We start from the raw sequence: 23,662 nt of genomic DNA on the forward strand, positions 1-23,662 counted from the left end.
CTGATTACCAATCTTGTTGCCCCACCAACCCCTTGCTTTTTCGTGGTTTCTGAGCCTGAAGCAAATCACTGGTTTGGACCCTTCCCTTGTGACCCTGGACGTGGCAGGAGGTGGCCTGAGCAAGCCCAGCCCTGGCTGAGGTCAGTGGGGGCCTCCTGCCTCTCTGAGCCCCTGGCCAGGCATTCTGGAGCCAGCAGCACTGTGGTTCTGAAACAAGAAGCCTTTAGTGGTTCTCTGACTTTTTTTTCCTTCCCCTCAGGAAGACAAATTGGGGATTTTATGAGCTAATGTAACTGTTTACCAGAGGCTGCTGGAAGACTATAAAGGGACGATTGATTAATTGATTAATTTTACATGTGGAGGAGATGAGTTAGAAGTAACCCTAATGTAAAAGTCTGAGATGGGGCCTGGTGGGCAATACCTTTCCCAAGGTCCCAGAGACAGGCTGGGGACTTGGAGCAAGGGCCCAGGGCACCCAGGAAAAAGGGGCAGGCACATTTTCTTCCACTTCATGGAGTGAAATCCATATTCCCTCCTTGTAGTCTTTGGGGAGGAGGTTCAGAATAATAACAGTAACAGTAAGCACTTGACAGGTGCTGAAGATGGCCTGGGAGCCCAGCTCTGACATTCTCTTAACTCTCCATGTCAGCCCCTCCAGGTTGGTGTTACCATCCTCAGCACAGAGGGAGAAAAGTTGCTGCAGGGAGTTCAGTAACTTGCCCAGGTCACCTCCTGCTGGTGACTAGGCTGGGATCCCGGATCTGTCTGCCTCCAAAGCTTGTGCTCTTGTTCTTCCAGACCCTGCTTTTCACGTGACAGAGCTGTGGTCCAGGCTGTGTCCTGTTTGTGTCTGCGTTCCCAGCTCTTTGCATGGCACATGGCACAGAGTTTAACCTCAAATCTCTATTGAACAAGAAGTATGGCCACAAGCACATGGGGAATTTTGAGTTTGTAGGGTTCCAAGACATGGTGGAGCTTAAAGGGTATCCTGTCCAAGGAGTGCAAACTCAGGCCCAAGAAGGGAAAGGACCTCTCTGAGGCTATGTAACCCATATGTGGCCTGGCAGGGACCCCTGTCAGGTGCTTTATCCCATGCTTTTGTACATTGGGATTTGTCACTGGTCTTCCTGGGCTGCTTGTAGAGCAGAGGTGGGCATCTCTGCCCTGTCTTAAACCCTCCCCTGCCTTTTGCCTGTTCCAGAACTCTCTGGAAGCCATTTGGAGGTGACGAAGAGAGAAGAGTAGTCGAGTAGTCGGTTAGAGCACGGGGAACAATTCTGGGACCTCTGGGTGTGAGACCCTTCTTCTCCCCTCCCCCAGTGCTTGTCCCTCCTGCCTGGAGGGGCTGTTTATGGTGCTCCAATGACAGCCTCTCTCCTCAGAAAGGATAATTTCTCAAGCTCTGCCTGCTGATTAGACCTGGAATTTAAATGAATAACTGTGACCTTGTGGAAGTGCCCTAGTTATTCAGAGGCCCGATGAGGAAATAGGCCTCCTGCTTCCGTCCATCAGAGCCCTGGCAGGCACGGCGGGAGGGGCTCCTGTCTGCTGGGCCCCCAGGAGGCCTCTGTCTGCTGTTGCCAAAGGAACAGACGCCTTTGCTGGAGACTTCCCCTACCCACTCTTGATCTCCGCCCCGTATTGTCTTCCTCTTCCATTGTAAGTCATCTCAGGCTGTCCTTGGGGAGGGGACCTGATTATATGTCCTGGACCTTGCCCTGTCTCCAGGGCAAGAGCCTGGAGGCAACGCGAGTCTGACTTGTGTTTGTGGACACAGAGGGGATGCGCTTGAAGCTTGTTGCTCACAGGGTGACCTGCAGGACCGACCAGCAGATGCTCAGGCCTGCTAAATCAGAATCTGCATTTTATCAGGACCTCTAGGTGTATACTCATTAAAGTTTGAGCCACACTGAACTCAAATTCCCGCTCTCTTCTCCCCTTTGGGACCAACAGGGCTGTCTTTACTGAGAAGTTGCAGTCCACCTCGCTAAAGTCCTCGCCTTCCTCTCTCGTGCTGGGCACAAAATGAGACATCTGATCTGGTTGTGGGGAGGAAGAAGGAGAACGAGATTAGGGAAGGGAACGAGAATGAGCATTTACTAACCACTTAGTATGTGCTGGTCACTGTTCAGGCACACTCTGTCTGACACCTTACATCTTTCATGTAGATGTAAGGTGAGATAGCATAGGATGGAGCAGGAGTTGGCAAAATATAGCTTGAGAGTTAAATCCAGCTTGCAGCCTGGTTTTTGTATGGCTTGAAAGCTAAGAATGGGTTTTACATTTTTAAGTGACTGGAAACAGTCAAAAGATGAACTAATTTGTAAGACAAAAATTTTATGAAATTTGAATTTCCATGCTCATAAAGTTCTTCAGGAACATAGCCATATCTATTCCTTTATTCCTTTATGCGTTGTCTCCGGCTAACATTTTTTAATTTTTATTTTTTTGAGATGGAGTTTCACTCTTGTCACCCAGGCTGGCATGTAATGGTGCAATCTTGGCTCACTGCAACCTCTGCCTCCTGGGTTCAAGCAATTCTCCTGCCTCAGCCTCTCAAGTAGCAAGGATTATGGGTGTGTGCCACCACACCCAGCAAATTTTTGTTTTTTTAGTAGAGACAGGGTTTCACCTTGTTGGCCAGGCTGGTCTAGAACTCCTGACCTCCTGTGGTCCACCTGCCTCGGCCTCCCCAAGTGCTGGGATTACAGGGTGTGAGCACTTCGCCTGGCCTGTCTTCAGCTACTTTTGAACTGCACAGGCAGAGTTGCATAGTTGTGATAGAGCCTCACAGCCCCTGAAGTGTTTACGATCTGGCTCCTTATTAAACAAAAGTTTGCCACCTCTGTCTCTATCATGGCACTATGACCTATTCAAGTTACTTTACCTTTGTGGGGATTCTACTTCTTTCATCTGCAAAATGGGGAGAATAAGAGAACCTGCCTCATGGAGTTGTTTCGAAGATTGTGAGCTTGTGCATGTAAAGTCTTTAGAACAGTGCCTGGCACATACTTAACCATATATGAAATAGCTATTATTATAAATGTGAAAGGAAAATAAATCTTGGGGTCCTCAAATCACTAAGGGAAAAGTCACGCTGGGAACTGCTTAGGGGAAACCTGCCTCCCATTCTGTTCAAGGTCACCCCTCTGCTCACTGAGATAGATGCCTATCTGATTGCCTCTGTTGGAAATGCTAATCAGAAACTCAAAATAATGCAACCATTCATCTCTCACCTATCTGTGACCTGGAAGCCCCCTCCCCACTTCCTGCCTTGGCTTCAAGTTGTCCCACCTTTGCAGACCGAACCAATGTACTTCTTACATATATTGATCGATATCTCATGTCTCCCTAAAATATATAAAACTAAGTTGTGCCTGGACCTCCTTGGGCACATGTCAGCAGGACTTCCCGAGGCTATGTCCCAGTGGGTCCTTGGCAAAATAAACTTTCTGAATTAACTGAGACCTCAGATTTTCGGGGTTCATATAAGTTATCCAGTTGATCCTTCAGGCACAGTTTCCATTTTATAGATGAAGATACTTTGGCTCAGAAAGTTTTTTTTAAAAACCAGAAAATCAGCTCACCATTGTAGCTGTGTCTTGGTCTCCCTAATCGTCTTGAGGCATGCTCCTGCGCAGTGCTGTAGAACTTCCCCAAACACACCTGCTGTTCTCTCCTGCCGCATATTCTCTCCGATCTGTCCTGCCCTTTGTGCTTCCAGTGGAGAGGTGCCTCAAACTTAGATCCCAGCCATTGTTCTCAAGTGGGGCTTAGGAACCAGTAAAAGGGGGCAAAGGAGACCAATATTTTGTAGAGAACCCACAGTGTGCCAGGCACCTACCACTTCACTGATGAAGAACCTTGAGCTCCAAGACATTGCATCCTTTGCCCAAGGTCGGAAGCAGGTATGGTAAGTTTCAGAATGTAAATGCAGGTCTGGAATTTCTGCTTGGTAGTTCTGCCACTCTTCCCAGGAGCTGTACGCCCTTGGGCAAGTCATGTAACCTCTCTGGGCAAATAGGCTTCTTTTCTTTAACCTGATAGATTAGAATCAGATGACCTTTCTGGCTTCTTTGACTCTGAAGCTGTATGCTTAGACCATCTGACTGAGATACCTTAGGGAATAGCAACCAGGAGAAAGCCTTCTCCATTACCAAAGACTTAAACCTTCTAACTTTAGTAGTGCCTATGAGATATTTGTTTTTTCTTTGCTATTCTTTGGGTCAATACTCCTACTTGATTTTCTTCCTTATTACCTTATGAGAAAAAACACTTGAAATTTTTGAGCTTGTATTTTAAGCCAGGCATGGAAATATTAAGTTTTACATGCCTCATTTAATGCTTTTGACATCCCTAGGAGGTAAATTGCTATTTGGCCCATTTCACCCATGAACAAATTGAGGCTCAGGTACAATAAGTACCTCACTGATACAACCCAGTAAAAAGTGGTGGAACAGAATGCAAACCCTGGTAGGTGTGGCCCAGGAGACATCTCCTAGGGAATTCCACTAGAGTGTACACTTCACAAAGGTACACTGCTATTTACAACTGTATCCTCTTAGCCTAGCACAGTGCCAATACATCGCAGGCACAGAGAAATGCTTCCTGAATGAATCAGCAGTGCTTAGGACTCAGCTCTTTGTTTTATCCCACATCCTGCTGAAAGAAAGTCCGCTTTTTATTGGGGTTCACCCTGAGACAGAAGGTAATTGAATGAATCTTTATTCAGTGCCCATCTTGAGCTTGGCTCAGTGGGAGATGGAGGCTGCAGGGAAATCTACCTCCTTTGCGTGTAATTAGATTGGAAGGGAGCCCTCAGCTAGGCTAACAGTGCTCAACTCCCAGCCAATTGCCCGGCTGGGGCCCAGGAAGACCCCCCTGGCTCCTGTAGCTGTTCTCGATGAGTAAGTGTGAGTAAGGAGCTGCTTCTCAACCTGCCTTCAGCTTAGGCTCACTCAGGGATGCAGATCACTGGACCTTGGTGCTTTTTTGTAGAGCAGTTAGAAATCCCTCCTTTATTATCTTAGACAGGCAGACCCACTGGGGTATTGGTTATGGTCACATTTCATTTCCCAGTTCTGGAGGGCAAGGCCAGAGTTTTAGCTGGAAAAATCATTCGTGATATCCTGCCCCTGACCTTGCCAAATGGGCGGAGGTGTTTATTTTTTGCTCCAGTGTGGAGGGGCAGCAGTGGCATTTAGAAGGAAGGGGCAATGAATGCTAAATGCGCTGTGATATGCAGGAGAGCCTCATTCAAAGATTTGTGCTGCTCAAAATGTCATTGATGAGGCCATTGAGAGACTGTTCCAGAGCAGTTCCCTCCCTGTCCAGGAGGGGGAAATGAGGCAACAGACCTCCCCTGTGACTCAGCTAAGCCACACAGCCAGTTTGGGACAGCCTTGGAGACCCTCCCAGTCTGCAGACCTGCCTAGGAAGGTCTGGTAAGGACGAGGCTAAACTTGTCAGTTTGCTGGGCTAGGCCTCAGGAGGAGTGAGGAGGTAGAAAGCAGCTGAGAGTCGAGGGCAGTGGGTCCCTTTATGGGGGTAGCTTAGCTGACTGTAACCATGTAGGGAGGCATCCGAGGATGCACTGGGCAGGTGGTCTGCTAGTGCTGCCAGCTTATTAGAGAAATGGTGTTGGCAAGAGATGGAGGGCAGGGCAGAGAGAGGACCTAGATAGACCAGTACCCTAAATAATGACAGCAATAACTACATGCTTTTGAGCCCTTCCTGTGTGCTAGGAACTGTGCTAAGTGTATTCCGTATGTGGTTACGTGTGACTGTCACAGTGATTCTGAAAGGATATTTTGCAGATGAGAGGCAGGAAATTTTACAGATATTTTTCAGATGAGAGGCAGAAGGAAGTGCAAAGTTAACTTGCTCAGAAGTCCCACAGTTAGTGAGAGGTGGAGCTAGAATTTGAATCCAGGCTTTGGATTATTGAGAGCAGTGGTTTGCAAACTCTGGTATGCATCAAAATCACTTGCAGAGCTAATGAATGAGATCCAGGCTTATTAAACTAAGATAGTTCTCCCAGGTGGTTCTAATACAACCGAAGTTTGAGAATCACTGTTTTAAAATAAAGTCATCTTGAAGGTGAAGGGACCTGAAAGCTTCGCTCTTCACCACAATTTTATACACCCACATATATTATGAGTAGTGTGGGAGATTGTGAAGAGAAGGTAGAAAGGAGGATGGGATGGTAATCTTCCCTTGAGTTTCCCATGGCTTTTAGGACATAGGACTAGTAAAGCCATCATGATGATATACCATAGTCAGCTATGTATTTTCTGGCCCCCTTATCTGCTACCATGGCGCTTGAAGGGCAGCAGTGTCTTACTCTTTGAGAACAGAGGTTTGTCCATGTCCATGCCTGTATCCCCACTACCTGCCATATTGTAGGTGCTCATAAAGCTGTGGTTAGAATCAGCATTTCAGGGAAGGAAGAGGCCCAATAGATTGTCAAGGCTCTCTGTGCACCTTATTTTTGAATCTTTTCTGTAAGAGTTAATTCAGACTTGGCTTGGACCCCTTCAGAGATGAGCAACTCATTGCTCCTTTAGCTTTTCCATTCCATTCCAACAGCACTGAATGTTTGAGAGCTCTTTCGTATCCCTCGTTGCTATAGCCTCCACCACCTGTATGGCTTCCAGCCCTTCGAGACACACAGAATAGCTCTAATTATACTCCTAGTGTTTGAAGACAGGGCTTTTGTCTTTAAGGATCTTTTCTAAAGGCTAAAACATCTCCAGTTTTTTTTTTTTTTTTTTTTTTTTTTTTTTTTTTTTTTAGCATTCTCCTACAAGCAGTTTTAATTCTTTCTTCCAGGTCATTGTTCTCTGAAAAATGACACATTTTATTTTCTGTATCCTTTCCAAAGAAGGATGCCCTCACCACATACAGTATTATGAATATGATTGGGATCAGTTCAGTTCATTGTAGAGTGGTCTCAGGACTCCCTTTTTTGTTTGTTTTTTTTTCTTCTTTTTTGAGATGGAGTCTCGCTCTGTTGCCCAGGCTGGAGTGCAGTGGCACAATCTCAGCTTACTGCAACCTCTGCCTCCCGAGTTCAAGCGATTCTCCTGCCTCAGCCTCCTGAGTAGCTGGGATTACAGGCACACACCAACACACCTGGCTAACTTTTTATTTTCAGTAGAGATGGGATTTTGCCATGTTGGCCAAGCTGGTCTCAAACTCCTGACCTCAGGTGATCCACCCGCCTCGGCTCCCCAAACTGCTAGGATTACAGGCGTGAGCCACTGTGCCTGGCCTGGACTCCCTTTTTCTAGACTAGGTATCTATTAATGACAGCACCAAACATCTTAGCCTTAATAAAAAAGATTATAGTATTAATTGAACTTAATGTCAATGAAAGTCTTTACTATGTTTGTGCCCATTTCTCTCCCCTTCCTGGACTTGTGCAATTGGTTTATTTGACTAAAGCTTGGGATCATTCTTTGACTTTGTTAAATCCAGCACACCATGATCTATTTGGGTGCAGTGCTTTTATCTAGCACATCAGCTGTCCCTTCTAGCTTCATGTCATTCATGAATGAAGAACTATTTTAGGGAAGTTCATGACAGCTGGAGAGCAAAGACTTTCTTTCCTTTGGAATGATTCTTTTCTAAAAGTCATTACTACTGCTCCTTTAGCCCTTAGAGTGATGGGCATAACTACCTTTGTCTCTCTGTCTTCCATGGCATTAATGCATAAGGAAACCTCACCACTCCTTCCCCACTAAGAGATGGAATAGCTTGGGAATAGGCTGGAGACATTCTTTCCCCTACCCTGTAATAATTAGGCCATATAGAAGCTGTTGGTTACTCATAGGCATGATAGGAAGAAACCCTTTCTGTTCAGTCCAGCTGCCATGCCATAAGAACAATATTGGTCTAGTGGCAAACAGTGAGTTGGCTGGTATGATTACATACCACAAAAGGCTTGGTGGTGAGGACAGAACATGGTAGTATCAAGGAAGGACAAAACTCAGAGACTGGAATCTGGGCAACCCCTATCTTGGAGAATTAGCAGCAGGATCTCTCTCTTCTGAGTCTCTGAAAATCATCATCATCATCAGTCCAACTATTCAATCCATTCTCAGTGCTGTGTAAAGCTTGCAGAAAAGCCAAAATCCTATATGTAAATCCTATATGATTATCCTGAGTGTTAGCTCATAATTGCTGTTAGGTGATTATTTGAAGCTTTGTGTAGCTTGGCTGTAGTGGTGGCAGGCTATTGTTGCAGCCTGCCCTTCTGATTATGGGTAGTGTTCTCAGGGGATTTCAACTGTATTAAACCACCATTTTTATGGGCCAAAGCCAGTCACCTATCAGCAGTTTGATACAGTTCAGCCCAATATGTTGCTTGGTCTCTTTGGAGATCATCTGAATTCATAGAGGCAAAGAATCTTAGAGTTGGGAGGACTTTTTGGCAGTTTTCTCGTACAACCTCATTCTGACTCTTTTTTATGAACTTTCTGGCAAATAAAATTTCCCTTATTATTTTACCCTCTGTTCATGGCAAATGTACTTGCTTTTTATGTTTTTCATCATGCATATACACTTTTAAAAATGCTCGATGGGGGCTGGGCGCGGTGGCTCATGCCTGTAATCCCAGCACTTTGGGAGGCCAAGGTGGGCGGATCATGAGGTCAAGAGACTGAGACCATATTGGCCCACATGTTGAAACCCCGTCTCTACTAAAAATACAACAATTAGCTGGGCATGGTGGTGTGCACCTGTAGTCCCAGACACTTGGGAGGCTGAGGCAGGAGAATCGTTTGAACCCGGGAGGCAGAGGTTGCAGTGAGCCGAGATCAAGCCACTGCACTACAGCCTGGGCGACATAAGGAGACACATGCTTGACGGCAGCTCTCGTGTTCTTCCATGAGTTTTTTACGAAGTAACTCTCTCTTGTTTGGGCTACATATAGTGGTTCCTTGAGCTGTTCTGCATGTCGACATGTTTTGGGTCCCTCACGATCCTAGGTATTCTCCCGTGGAATTAATACCCCACTTGACTAAAGCCTCTTCTAATGTATGGCAACATACACTGAACCAAAACCCTATGTCTGGTACAGACAATGCTGAGAAAAGGCGAGGCTATTGAACATTTTTATTTTGGTGGATTGAGGGTAGAGGATGGCACTTAAATGCCAAAATTTACATTTAGCCCTTAACATTAAATTTCACTTTTGCCTGTTCTCATCCTTTTGGACCCTAATTCTTATATCTAACAAATTGGTTATTTTCAGGTTGAGGTCATCACAACATCCAGACAGCATGCCGTGAATGTCTTCAGACACATCATTGATCCAAATGTGGAGCAGGCCTAGGCTCTGCTGTGAGGAACTAGCGAACCCTGGGCAGAAAAAGTAGATTCAAGTTCATAGTGAAGGTCAGGGAATTTCTCAGGGAAGGGCTGGTCTGAGACAAAATTATGGATTTTGCCTGTAATCTCAGCTACTCAGGAGGCTGAGGTGGGAGGATCGCTTGAGCCCAGAAGTGGCTGCAGTGAGCCACGACTGCACCACTGCACTCAACAGAGACCTTTTTTGAGACCTTGTCTCAAAAAAAAAAAAAAAAAAAAAAAAAGGAGGACTTAGGTAGAAGGTTTCTTCAGACCCTTTTCCTTTCCTGTAAGCATTCTTCTCAATCCTACCCTGTCCCCTATGCCCTCCTCCCACCCATGGTGGCAGACTTCTTCAGCCTGTATGTCTCTGACTTTCTCTGTTCGAAAGCACCTGTGCATGCCCATCTTAGATGAGAGACCTTTAGCCTGGCTGCTCTGATGATCTCACACATGACAGTATCCGTGACTGGGGAGTCTGAGTGTGTCTCAGGTTTAAATTTGCATTTTAAAGAGAGAAGTGGCTTTATGCCACTAGATAACTTGAGGAAGGAAGAATTTCATGTTTTAGTAGATTCTGTGGATGAGGATTGAGGAAAGGGAGAAGACAGCCATTTAAAAGGGCTTCCCCTTAACTTGTCATTTATATTAGGTATATCCCCTAATGCTATCCCTCCCTGCTCCCCCCACCCCACGACAGGCCCCGGTGTGTGATGTTCCTCCAACATGACACATGTATACATACGTAACAAGCCGCACGTTGTGCACATGTACCCTAGAACTTAAAGTATATAAATAAATACATAAATAAAAGGGTTTCCCAGGGCCCTTTAAGCCCTGCTGGGCCAGGGTCATAAGTGAAGCTGATGTCTAGGCACTATTTTCTGCTTCTGGATTCTCTGAGCTATGTCTCCTTTCTTCTCCATTAGCACTGAACCAGAGGGGGTAACTGGTGTCATGGTTACCATCACAGGCTGTAAAGTCCATCTGCTGGTGCAGAGTCCTCACTTCACCCCTCACTAAGGTAGTGTGACTTTAGCTCTCAGCCTTGGTTTTCCCATGTGTAAAATTAATGGTATAGCAATGTCTTTCACATAGAGCTGTATTTAATGAGATAACATAGCCATGTCTTGTCTGTGATAAACAACCAACAGATATTAGCTGTTGTAATTCTCTTTACCAAGTTAACTGAATTTCTTCTCTTTAGTGCTCAGAATGCTAAGATGTGTACTTCAACTGGAAGATGAAATTCTTCCTTTCCCAAGTCATTTTTGGGAGGGTTATCAAGCCACTTCCCTCTTTAAAATGCAAATCTGAACAACATGAGATTTTCTCCCCCTTCTCTCTTTTCCAAATTCCTGGTCACCCTACAGACACTTTTGGCTTCTGTAAATTCAGGGGCCTACCCTCTTCCCCCTTCAACATCTCCCTACTTCTTCCAGAAACGTCAGGTGAATGTTTCTATGACCTTCTGATTTTATGTAATTACTCTTTTAAAAAGTCCTTGTGGCTTCATAAGAATTCATCGTTGGCACTTGGCACTTGTAGCAATTAGTGACATTTAATTTCTCTACTTCACTATGAAAAAAAGAGATGATATATGTGGATTTTTCACTGAGATAAAAGTTACTCTGAAAGCGAGTGAAATAAAAGTCTTGGCAGAGATAACTTTTTTTTCTTCTTTTCTGAATCTTTTTCTTTTTTTTCTACCCCTGTGAGTGACTTCCTTCCTTCCCTGAAATGCTTTTGCCGATTACAAGGCCGGGGTGAAGGAAAGAAGGATGGATTTGAAAACCATCTGAGGTGGGTGGGATATTATAGATTTAAGGGGGAGACAATATTAGCTTAAATGATGGAGGCCTTCAACTTCTGGCCTGGTTCCTGAACATTACATCTTCCTCTTGCCTGTTTCAGTAAATGGTTTCTATTCTCTGTATTAGTCATTCTCATGACAGGCTTCATGATGGCCACAGCCGCTTACAAATGACTTTGCTTTCATAGCCATTTCCATTTTCCCGAGCTGAAAAAGCAGCTATAGCTATCTCCATGGGGATTTTCCCAAAGGGTGTAACATAGTTTAGAGGGCCTTACGTGTACTTTGCATATAATTTACATATGATTTGCAGTCTATTCTAAGGCAGTTTCAACTTTGTATGTCTTATCTCCTGGTGATCTTTTTCTCCTCTTATTCCTCCACGTACCCTGAGAACCTGTGCGCCACAGATAGGCAGGCACAAGAAGGGTGGACTATGTTAATAGGACTAGAAAGAGGGAGGTGGAAGGGTCAAAAGTATCAGACATCCTGTTAGGATCCAGCTGGAGTAGCACTTTTTCAAGGTGTGACATCAAATGGGAGACATTTCTGTTGCTTTCTTGTATTTCTGTAATTATTTTTTTTAAAGGAATTATAGTTCCACAAGAATTTGACATTGGCAATTCTTAATTTCCTGCCTATCAAAGGGTTATCACAGCCCATCTCCTGTTCATCCTTAGGTGAACTTTAATGGTGCTGGATTGTGAGTCATAGTTGAAGATCTGTTCAAGGCCAGAGCCGATGGTGAGACTCTTTTGGAAAGGTGTGGTCCTCTCGGCTTCCATGAGACCCCGTTTTAGCCTGTGCCTTTTCTTTTGGCAGCCCTGGAATATCAAGCCCAGAATAAATGCCAAACTCCAAACTCAGCCAGGGTGCTGGTCCTAGGGCTGGCAGTGTGGCCTGGGAGATTGCTGCCGATGGGCATGCATTTTGACCCCCTGTTTCTGAGATCAACTAGAAGGTCCATATTCATTTTTAGCTCTTCCTCATGAACAACATACAGAATGCATACCTAGCATAGACTCTGTTTCCTTTCTTGCTAATTATACCCTCCTCAGTTAAGATTTTTTGAGCATTATTTTCTATAATTTATGTTGGAAAACCATATCGTTCCTTTTTCTTTTTTTTGAATGTAAAATTATTTCAACATTTATATCTTAATGTTGAATGTACTTGGAAAGAAAGAACCTCCAGGATATCTTAATATCTCCCCACTCCTCCCAGGTTAAGACTCAGGGCTCCAACCCCCTTTCCTTTGGGGTGTCATTCACTGACACAGGTGCTGACCCTCTCATCCATGAAGGAGTTGTGAGAAGCCCTTATATTAATATTTGTCCTGACTCTCTCAGACTGTAGTCTTACATTGTTAAGGGCACACTGGATCTTTTGCTTGACTGATTCCTCCTTTCAGCTCTTTATATGCCAAGTAGAACTCATTATTCACACCACCTTGAATCCATCCCCCTACTCCATCCCACCTTCCTATTTCTGTTACTGTTTCCCCCAGTCTCCCATCCACCCTTCCTAAAGCATCTCATCCATCACCAAAGCCTGTTCAGTCCTCTTTTTCTTTTTCTTTCCCATTGCCATGATACTAATTTAGGCCCTTCCCCTGTAACTGATCTCTGTGCCTCCGTCTCTTTCCCTCTAACCCATCTCGTCCACAGTATTGCAAAAATAATCTTCTTCGATATCATCTTCCTTGGGTTTTTCTTTTGCTCACGAACCCTCGATGTCTCCCATCAGGGACAAGATCAAGTCTACTTTGCTTAGCCTTGAAACCTAAGACCTCCATACTCTGATTCTTAGGATCGTCTTTCACTTTTTCCTTATATGAACTATGCACATGTATTCATTCCTTTATTTGTGTAGCATCCTATTACGTCCCAACTATGTGCCTGGCAGTGTCCTGGTTGCTTCTGAAAAACTGAACAGAAAAGTCCTTACCAATGCACGTTGTGATCCTGGGAGTTCATGCTGCCCTGGAATGTCCTCCATCTAAACCCTAAACCATTTTCCAAGACAGTTAAAAATTCCTCTGTCCTCCAGAAACCTTTTCTGAGCACCTGGGACCCTCTTTATAGTCCCTACTGGTCTTGTTGTCTGAATTAATCATTTGACACTTAGCAATTATCCATTCACTCCTCATTCAATCATCAAACACACACTGAACACCTATTGTCTGTCAGGTACTATAATAAGTGTTGCCTTACATGTCAGTGTATTTTCATAGCATAATAAAAATAACATCAACAACTGTTATAAAGCTCTTGTCAGGCTGGGCATGGTGGCTCATGCCTGTAATCCCAGCACTTTGGGAGGCTGTGGCAGGCAGATCACCTGAGGTCAGGAGTTCGAGACCAGCCTGGCCAACATGTCGAAACCCCATCTCTACTAAAAATACAAAATTTAGCCAGGCATGGTGGCACACACCTGTAATCCTAGCTACTCAGAAGGTTGAGGCAGGAGAATCACTTGAATCTGGGAGGCAGAGGTTGCAGTGAGCCGAGATTGCACCATTGCCTTTAGCCTGGGCAACAGAGTGAGACTCCGTCTCAAAAAAAAGAAAAAAGAAAAGAAAAAGCTCCTATGTGTAGGCACAAATTTATATATATTAATCCTCAAAATAACTTTTGAGGTAGGCATTATCATTAGTCAAATTTTATGATAGGAAAATCAAGGCAAAGAAATGTTTAACAACTTTCCTAGCGTCACAAGTTAGAAAGTAGCACAGATGGAAATCAAATCTGGCTCTGAAGTCCTTGATCCCCCATGCATCACTGTCAGGTATCAGTATATATGTCAAATGTGTGTGTGTGTAAATATAAGCACATGCATACCTTCCCAGCTAGACTGAACTCTAGAGATCAGGAATGATACCCCACACTTACTTGTATCCCCACTATTCTATGCATGTGGTAGATACATGAATTGTTTGGATAATTGGTTGTTGGTACTTCCATTCACTGTTGAGGGGCTTGAGATTTTTAGCAGCAAGTAGGAGTGTTTGAGGTAGAAGGCGGAGAAGCAGAATTTCAAAATAGACCTGGGCATGATGGAATTCTTGGTTTCTAGTTTTTAACTCTGCAAGCTCTGAGGACAGATTTGTGCAAGAAAATGTACTGATTTTGTAAAAGCCCTTGAAAGTGGAAGAAAATTCTTTTCTCAAAAAGCAAAATAAAACAAATCATATTACGGTTACGTGGTTTTTTCCCCCCAATCCTGTTTCCTGTCACACTGATTCATATCCATTTTGCTTTATTGGCTATAAAAACAAAGTCTTGGCATCAGGATCGCATATCTCATTTTCTGGCCTAGTATTTCTATTTAAGGGTTTTATAAGTCGAATATGAACATTTTATTTGAGTGGCAATACTGCAACTACATATGTAGTTTAATAAAACCTGATAAGTACATATTTGAATTTTTAAAACGCAGGTGGTGAGTTATTTGCATTTTAAAAGGATTCTTCCCTTTATGAAAGGGTCCACTGTGGGTTTCTATTAAATATCCAATTCCCCTTAGTGCATTTATTATACAATTTAATTGACCAAAATGTGATTTATAGGCCACTCTAAAGGGGTGGCTCTCAAGTTCCAGTAAACGTGGGAATCACTTGGGCAAGTCGTTTAAAATTCAGATCTGGCCCCCATTCTTTCCCAAAATTCTGATTCATTAGGTCTTGGGTGAAGCCCAGGATCTTTGTTTTTAAATAATCATCTCCAGGTGGCCAATATAGATCATCAGTGAAATACACTTTTTGGGAAGCACAAGATAAGGTGCAACTGTAGGGGTTTTTATGAGGCTTGAATCCCCTCTTACTACCAAATGTCCTGTTCACTCTTTATTTGGTAAATTTAAAAAATATTAACATGGGTCAAATAAAGACTCTTCCATCTCTTTCCTACTCACTTCTTCCTGCAGCTGCCAAACATCTTTAATCTCGGGAGTAAAATGTTTGCCCTTTTTAACTCTGTATTTGACTCTTAGGTAGCTCTTCAGATCTTCCTTATCCTTGTTTTTTTTTTTTTTTTCTTCTCTCTCTCTTTTTTTTTTTTTGAGGCAAGGTCTTGCTCTGTCACCCAGGCTGGAGTGCAGTGGTGCGATCACAGCTCAATGTAGCCTCAAACTTCTTGGCTCAAGCGATCCTCCCACCTCAGTGCCCACCCAAGTGGCTGGGACTACAGGTATACACCACCACCCCAGCTAAGTTTTTAATTTTTATTTTGTAGAGACGGGGTTTCGCTATGTTGCCCAGGCTGGTTTCGAACTCCTGGACTCAAGCTATTCTCCTGCCTTGGTCTCCCAAAGTGCTAGGATTACAGGTGTGAGCCACTCTTGTGAGGGTCACCTTCTGAATTCATACACCTGTTCTGTCCCTGTTTCCCTTGCCACATACTCCAACAGACATTTTAAGAACAGTTATTTCTATGGAAGTTTCCCTTAATCAAATCTAGGGCCTTTTTTCCTGTCTTCTTGCTATACCCTTCCCCCACAAAGACACAAAATGAATTTTTTGAACAAAACAAATCATGAGAATGACTTGTTTTGTCATGATTTCATTCTTCCATGAATATTTATTCTGGTCCTAGAGCAACAAATACTAAAATTGTATAATATTTAAAATATTATTATAGTTTAATGAAATTTGTTTAAAAAATAGACCCCATGACATTTGTGGCATGCGTATCTGTGTATTTAATATATCATTGATCTTTTAAAAGTTGGTTGCTTGACCTATATTTTGTCTCTGATTGCTTTTCTAAATCTCTAGTAATCTCCAAAAACATTTAGAGATTTCCATACTTTAGAGTTTTTTTTTTCTTTATTAATCCCCTATATCCCTGAATTTTGCTCAGAGTAAAGGTTCTCTGGAGTGATTTGGATATTGTCAAATATCTCCAGTAATAACAGAACCAATACAAGAGCAGATAACTGGTACAGTTGGTTCCTGGTTGAAAATCTTTTCTTTTTAATAGATTTATCAAGGCTTGTGCTTTCCTGAACCAAGGAACTCTTAGTATCCCTGTTTGCCTTCCATAATAATATAACCAGAGGTTCTCTTATCTATTTACTTGGAATTTACATAGCTTTTATAACCATTCAGTGTTGGGCTAGTCCTCCCTGATCAAGTGTGGAGGCCTTTCCAGGAAAGATGGTAGGGGAGAAGTGGAAGAAGTGGTGTCATTGTCCCTGGGCTAACATGACAGTGATAGAAACAGTTCCAGGTTGTCTGAGCAACTCTTGCAAGCAGGAACTTATTTGGTATATTCCATATGATTCACTTTTTGTAGAGAAGACTATCTAGAGGAAAAAAAATTGGATGGTAGTCTCTGGAAGGTAGAATTGCAACTGATATTTTTATTTTTATTCTGATGATTTTTCCCGAGTTTCTACAGTGACCGTGTATTACTATTATAAGTAATTTAAAAGAAAGAAACCAACTTTACCTGGCATCTTAAGTCTACTTCCCAAGGGACTTAATCTTTAACAGATCTACCACAAATCCTACTTATTGCAGAGAACAATGGTAAAAGGAAAGTTCTTGAGATTAGGCCCAGAGCAGTTCCGCAAACACAAGACTGTAAGCTAGAAAGCCAGGCTTTCTGCCCAGCAGCAGGAAGGCTGGGGTGTCCATGCTTGTTGCATGTCCCAGGATATGTGCATGTGGAGTCTGTGACGTATGAGCAAGCACGTGGCCCTTGCCACTCCTTTTTCCACTCAAGAATTAAGATTGTATTGCTTTTGAGATTTTAACTTTGTCTTCTTTCTTTTTTTCCTTACCCTTCCCCGCTCCTCTTCCCTTTCTCCCTTTTTCTCTTCCTCAGGCCTCTCCCACCTCATGATGAGTGAACAAGGTAGGTGCTTTGTGCTTGTGGTCCTGCAGCTGCCTGAACCGCTTGCCTCCCTGCCTCTGGCTGGTCACAGAGCCTCATCGTTACTGGCAGGCCATTCGCTGCCTGTCCTTCCCGCATTGGGCCAGGCTGGCTGCAGGACCCTCCGCAGTGGGGGTGGGGGCACCTTCCTTGATGCATCGTGGTTTCCCATCTCCATTGTCCCCTTGGCTTCTCCATTCTCCACCGCCATTTGTCATTTTGGGCGCTGGCCCTGCTGGGCTGCATCCAAGAGGGAAGCATGAAACCAGGCATGACGGTGTCGATAATGAGGGTGTATGAAGCTAATTTCAGAGCAACCAAGCGGTTAACTTCCTCCTGCTCCTCCCTAGGCCCCATGCCGGGGCTCCAGGATGGGGGAGAGGAGCTGGGCTCCTCCCTGAATTTCCCTCTGAGGAACGGTTTGCTTTTTGTCTTCCCCTCCATTCCACTGCCCATAATGATCTGCTCTCCATGGTGAAAGGAAGCCCTTGGGGGTTTGACTGTTTTCAGTTTTATATAAAAGCAAAAACCACCTAAAGAACATGTTAATGTCCTCATGGCAGAATTCTAACTCATTATACACCCTGAAGAAAACTGCATATAAAGATCTGTAAATTCAGCATCTGCAACCTAAAATATTCAAATATGCAAGGAATGAACTGTGCAGGAAATTCAGCTCAGCTAAGCACAGGGTGGGCTGTGAATGAAGCCTTTTTCTCCTAAATAAAAATTTTCCACATTATCAGCCTAAATCAGGAGTTGAGAGCTGAGCCTACTTAAAATTGTCTTTTCCTTCACAGTTCAATTGCTGCTATTGTGTTTCTTCTGAGCCTTGGGATGATTGCAAGATTGGTCTACCTGCCTTGCCCTATAACCAAAAACTCTAATTTTTCTTGACTATGTCCTGTTGAAATATACATGGGACTCAGTACCTCTTTCGGAGGACCAAAGAAAAGGGGAAAGAGGGATAATTCCACATATTCCTGTTTTTCTTGATCTCATGAGGAGGGTGGGACTTCCCCTCCCCTGCTCCCTGACATTGAGTCCATCAGACATTTTTGACATAAAGGGCAGTATCATCAAATCAAGGAACTGCCCAAGGCTGGAAGAAGTTTGTTTATGGCATCCAGTTAGCTGTGGAAGTGAGCAGTCAAGGGCATCCTGAACTGGCAAAGCAAGGTAAGGAGGAAGCCTACTTTTCCTATGTAAATGCATCCTCCAGACCTAAGCCAAGATCAGTGGTGGGGACTTCAGCAATTTCAATAAAGAGATGATTTGGTAGAGAGCATATGTCAAAAAACAGAACTGGGAGAGGAGATCAGGTGAGTTCTCTAGTATTAGAAGGCACTCCAGAAGAGGCTGAGATCAAGTTTCTGTTCTTGCAGTTTAGCCAGGGAGGGAAGGGCCAACAGCAAATGATTATGAGGTGGACATGAGTAGGGGATGTACCTAATGTTGAGCAGTGTCCAGGTAGCTTGAGAGAGTTAAGCATATCTCTTTGAGGAACCGAGATCTATGAATTGCTGGAATTTGATGACTCAACTTTGGTGACAAGTTACACCAGCAAAAGTAGACTCTTAGAGTCCCAATAACCTCCTCCTACATTATTTCTTCCCCTCCTACATTCTTTAGCCTTATGCTCCCAGATGCCCCTCAGGAGTCCTCCAAGCTTTATAGTAGCCTGGAGAACTGAGTGCATCACATCATAGGACAGAGTGTGGCAGGTGGGATAAGCTGATGGAGACTTCCTTGATCTTGATTTAGCTTATTGCAGACACACTGATGCAGCATGGATATCTTGAAAGGTAAATCCCAACACTGGTATAAAAAACATTTGGACAGCCTATATTATATTCCTTATGCACAACACAGAGCTTCAAATACAACCATGCTCTGGAGGAATAAGTCTGGTACCTTCTAGAAAGAGAGAAAGAAATAATGACAGACATGGATGTTGTGAATTCCTCTTTCAAGAGGTTTTCAAGAAAGGATGCAGAATTCTTCTGGGTGACTGGTGCTACTAATATTTTAAGTTGCAACTTGAAGTTTAATCTGTTTTTAAGGCGGTCCTTTGACTGCATTCCTCTTCCTTTCATTCTTTTTCATTTCCTATCGCCTTATCTGTTCTCACCCATTTGATGATTACCTAAAAAACTGATACTCTTCTTCTCACCAGTACCCCTTTCCTTTTCCTTATTCCTTCAACATGAAAAAAGGAGGTTTCTGTCTGGTTTCCACTGAATCTTATTAATCTTTGTTTTTGATGCCCGTAAATATGTGTGGAAATATTTACATATGTTGTGTGTACACCACCTATATGTGTATGTTATACTCTTGGTCCTCATAACTCATATTAATGTTAGGAAAATACAGGAGAACCTATCTTCTCTGAGATGTTCCCTAATCATTTTTACATTAAGTGCATGCAATTTCACGTATATGTGGCTGTGCAGTGCTTTTTGCATGTTTCTGAGGGTGGGACTGAGAAGAAATGAATGGGATGGAGCTTGAACATGAAGCTGAGGGAGCAGCCTTGCTGGTCACAGCGTTTACTGCTTGTTTAAACTTCCACATTGTATGTTTGTTTTGCGCTGCCTCCTCAGGATGTTGCAATGCTACTGCCTTTACTGTTGGGAGTTTTTGTTTTGTGTGTTTTACGTCTCTTTGTGTGTCTGCAGTGTGCTGATGTTTGACTCTCGTTGCTCTCTCTCTGTCTCTCTCTCTCTCTTGCCGCCTCCATGGTGGACACCATGCTTCCTCTACTTACTTGGACCTTCATTTCTGTAGGTAGAAGTAAAGGTAGAGCTCACTTTACTTTTATCATTATAACTATCAATCTGCGTTTTGAAATATTCATGCATCCAAGAGGATTGTCGATTCTGAATGCAGTCCAGATTATAAATTAATGCTTTTAACAACAACAGAAAAATAAGAATAAAAATAAAAAGCCAATGCTATCATTTCCCTTCAGTGCACTTCATGTTCAGTGTTTGGGATGATTCTGTATTGGCCTGCCTCCCTCTAAACTGAGGGTGGGCCTTCTGCATGATCTTGTACTCTTTCTAGCAGGAATGGGGGACTCTGAAAGTGGTTACGCAGTGTGGGGAAGATACATGTTACTTCCATGCAGGGTGTTCTAAGATCCCCTCCTAGTAAATATATTGAGGGAACAGGGGAAGTATGAAATTATGCATCATTATTGCTATTACTTGAAATAACTGAATTTGGGGATGACATTGGTGGGGGAAGGATGGTAGACGAGAAGGGGAGAGTACTGGTGAATTGCCTGAAATTTTATTTAATGTGGAATTGCGAGGGGGGATATTTATTTATTTATTTATTTTTCCTGTGTTATATTTCCTGTATATGTGGGATTTGGAATTTTCTATTGGGGTGATGAGCTCAGAAGGGTGGGACTGGGAGGGTGTAAAAGGACACAGGAATGAAACTGTGTTATACAGTCAGGAGGAAGAGGAGAAAGAGGTAATGTAGGACTTTTACTTACAAAGCCAGCCTTTTGCCAGGTGGGCAGAGAAAAGGAGAGAGGCTGAGCGCGCAAGCTTGTGCCAGCACTCTGACATGCCTTTCATCGCATCACACCTTTGGGTAACGCATCCATTTCTAATCAAAGCTCTCAGAGACCCAAGCCTAGAGAACCTGGCTCACCAGCTCAAATTGGATTAGTTGTTCAGGAGTGAAGGGAGAGGTTAACTGATAAATTATAAATCTGTGTCTGCATCTAGTCTTCCCTGCTTCTTCCTTCACTCTGCAGCCCCTATCTCAATGAGTATGTGTGCTGTCTCTTCCTTCAAAGAGTGGCAAGTAACAGAAGTAGGAAATGTGTTTTATGCCATGAGGGTGTTGAAGAAAGAAGAGGCTGACAAGTTATTGAAAGCATGGATTCAATGACGCGTCTGTGAGCTGGCTATCTCTTATTTGAGTTTTATGCTTTTCTGGGTCTTTGAAAAGTTATGTATGGTTGCCTTGGAAGCAGTTCAGTCCTTTCCACTTTGGGGTTGGTTGATTGCCTGTTCCTTTTATGCAAATTCCAGGTGGCTTCATTCTCAGAAATCTGTCATGGGGAACCCTTACCCCATTGCTAAGTTGGTATCTTTTGAAAGGAGGTAGGTGGAAAAGCGGGGAGAGGAAGAGGAATAAATGATTAAAGGGCTACATCTGGCTGTATCTCCACCTCTCCACTGACGCTACTCAGTGGAAGGCACCGATGACCTCAGAGGCACAGCCACCAATCTGCCTAGGACTCAACTTTTCTGATGCATGTGGCACTGTTGCCTCTTCTCTCAATGGCAACACATTAGAGTCAGTCTCTGTCTCCTTGTCTTTCCCTAATCCCCTACAACATCCCATAAAATAGATGTTTTGAGTGTTTTTTAGATTTTGCATGTGATATCTTCTTTCTCTGAGTCATTGCTACTACCACTACTAGAAGCTGTTAACACTTACGGAGTACTTGTCGTGTACCAGCCATTGTGCTATATGGTTAATGGGCTTGTCACACTTAACGCTCATAACTCGTCTGTGAGGTAGGTGGTGGCATTATTCTTGTTTTATGAATAAGAACAATAAGGCACAGAGTCAGATAACATAAGTTGATGACTACTAAGTGAGAATCGAACCCAGAATCTGTGCCCCTAACCCCTACTGTACACTGCCTCTCCCGGATACAAGGGTGACCTCCATGTTTAAGCCTTCTAGCTCCCTCTCTGCACTGACCTGTCATAAGTTCCAGCCTACCGCCTTGCATTCTCTGTAACATACGTCTGTGTAAATGCCCCACTAAGGGAGGCACTTCAGTAGGCTCAAAGTCAACCTTCATATCATCTGCCCACAAACCAGCTTCCCTTTATGATGTCTCCCCATTTGTTAATGCAGTTCCCGCTCGCCTTATCACCGGGTGTGAAACCCAGGAATTACTTTCTATCATTCTCCTTCCTGAACCTTCCTACTCCCAGGCAATTGGTAGAGGGAGAGCTTGTTGAGACTCTCCTCCGGAAAGGCTCTTGCATCTCTACTGTCACCTCCCTGGATCAGTTTCCAGTTAGCACTTACTCAATTATTGCCCTCTCCTAATTAGTCTTTCTGCCTCTATTCTCTTCCAGTCTATTCAGTGGTTGAGAATTGCTTAAACTCTGCCACCCACCAAATGGAGTACAGGATTAGTTATCCCACTTTCAAAGCCTTCCCTTATATGGTCCTGTTTACCTTGATCCTGCTCGTCTGTTAAGTTTAGCTACAAAGTTGCTGCTCCAGCCAAGTGGAATACCAAATAACCTCTAAAATTTCCTCATCTCTTACCTTTGCTTATTCTGTTTCTCTACCTTCTAACAGTCCCTCATCCCCTTTTTTCTGCCTGTTGAAAAATGCGTATATTTCATTTCTTATGTGACATTTTCCTTGAATGCTCCATTCAGAGTTGGGCTTTTCCTCCATGTACCTCTCTAACAATTTATATGGAAGTTAATTGGGAATTGGACCACTCCCCTCTACTAGATTGCACATATGTTGAAGACAAACGTATTCATTTATTAACATCCAGATGTGTCTGGTATAGTGTGTTCCATGCAAAAAGGACTCAGAATCTCTAATCCTCTTATTCTGCTGTCGTTTATCTTCCTGAAAGTGAAAATAAAGCAAAATTAAAATTAAATCGGGTCATGTAGCTCATCTGTTCCAAAGTTTTAGGTAGATTCTTGTTGTATAATTGTCAAGATGCCTTCCCTGCTTTATTTTCAGTGGGCATACCCCCTCTACCCACCATCACCCCTGCCAGCTCCCCCATCTCCCAAAGTCCCCAAGTCACTCTGCTTGCATCCACACTGTGTTCTCCCGCCTTCGGACTTTTGCTCAAGCTCTACTACTCTCTTTCTTGAATGTCCTTGAACATGCTTCTCCCTCTTATCCTTGAAGATCCAAGGCTCCTAGGTCTGCCAGACTTTGTGCTGTGTTATAAGGTAACTATGTCAAACTGCCTTGAGTCACATTTACTCATGTGTTTCAATCCACTCCCCACAACCTGTCCCACAAAAGACCAAGACCTGTGTCTTTGCTCTCTCTGTCACTCATTCTACACAAACTCAGTACTAGGGCCACAGTTGTACTTAATGAATGCTTACAAAATTAAGTAATGGTTTAACTGAACTAAACAACTGATTTTAGATATGGGGGGAGGGGAGATGGACAGGATTAGATTTTCAATGCTGACATTAGTAATGAAATCACTCTACTTACTTACATGTGTTCCTTATCACAACCCTCATGCCCCCCAATCACTGAGCAAAGGAGCCCCAATGGGTCGTGAAGTGAGACCACGTGTTCTGGCTCCAGTTCCCTGGCCTCACTAAGGCCTTCTCTGGCCCTCTGTGTGCAAGTGTCAGAGGGAAAATTTTATAGATTACACCAGAATAAACATGGGAGAGGTCTTGAATTTATTCTTAGACATTTGTCAGAGAAAAGAAGGAATATACCTCAGATGTTGTCATTCTTTTAAAGCTGATTGATGAAGTAGTAAATCCATAATGGAAAGAATTGTCAAGTTAAATCTATAGAACTGAGCAGGGTGGGTAGGCTATAACAAAAACCACTCTGTTCAGGAGGCCGTTGG

At 43.5% G+C, this 23,662-nt stretch overlaps 1 protein-coding gene across 4 annotated transcripts in view; it reads left to right on the top strand.

Annotated features, from left to right (window-relative positions):
* NRXN3 (neurexin 3) overlaps nt 1-23,662 on the top strand; it is a 1,636,170-nt gene that overhangs the window by 38,232 nt on the left and 1,574,276 nt on the right. For 2 of the 4 annotated variants that reach the window (XM_030931539.1, XM_030931540.1), the window contains exons 3-4: nt 16,993-17,022; nt 19,828-19,839. In XM_030931539.1, coding sequence (XP_030787399.1) covers nt 16,993-17,022; nt 19,828-19,839 — 42 coding nt within the window. The remainder of the gene's footprint in view (nt 1-16,992; nt 17,023-19,827; nt 19,840-23,662) is intronic. The other 2 variants (XM_030931537.1, XM_030931538.1) reach the window with 1 other exon arrangement.

This window comes from Rhinopithecus roxellana, chromosome 5, assembly GCF_007565055.1.
Source record: "Rhinopithecus roxellana isolate Shanxi Qingling chromosome 5, ASM756505v1, whole genome shotgun sequence".
NCBI classification, from domain to species: domain Eukaryota; kingdom Metazoa; phylum Chordata; class Mammalia; order Primates; family Cercopithecidae; genus Rhinopithecus; species Rhinopithecus roxellana.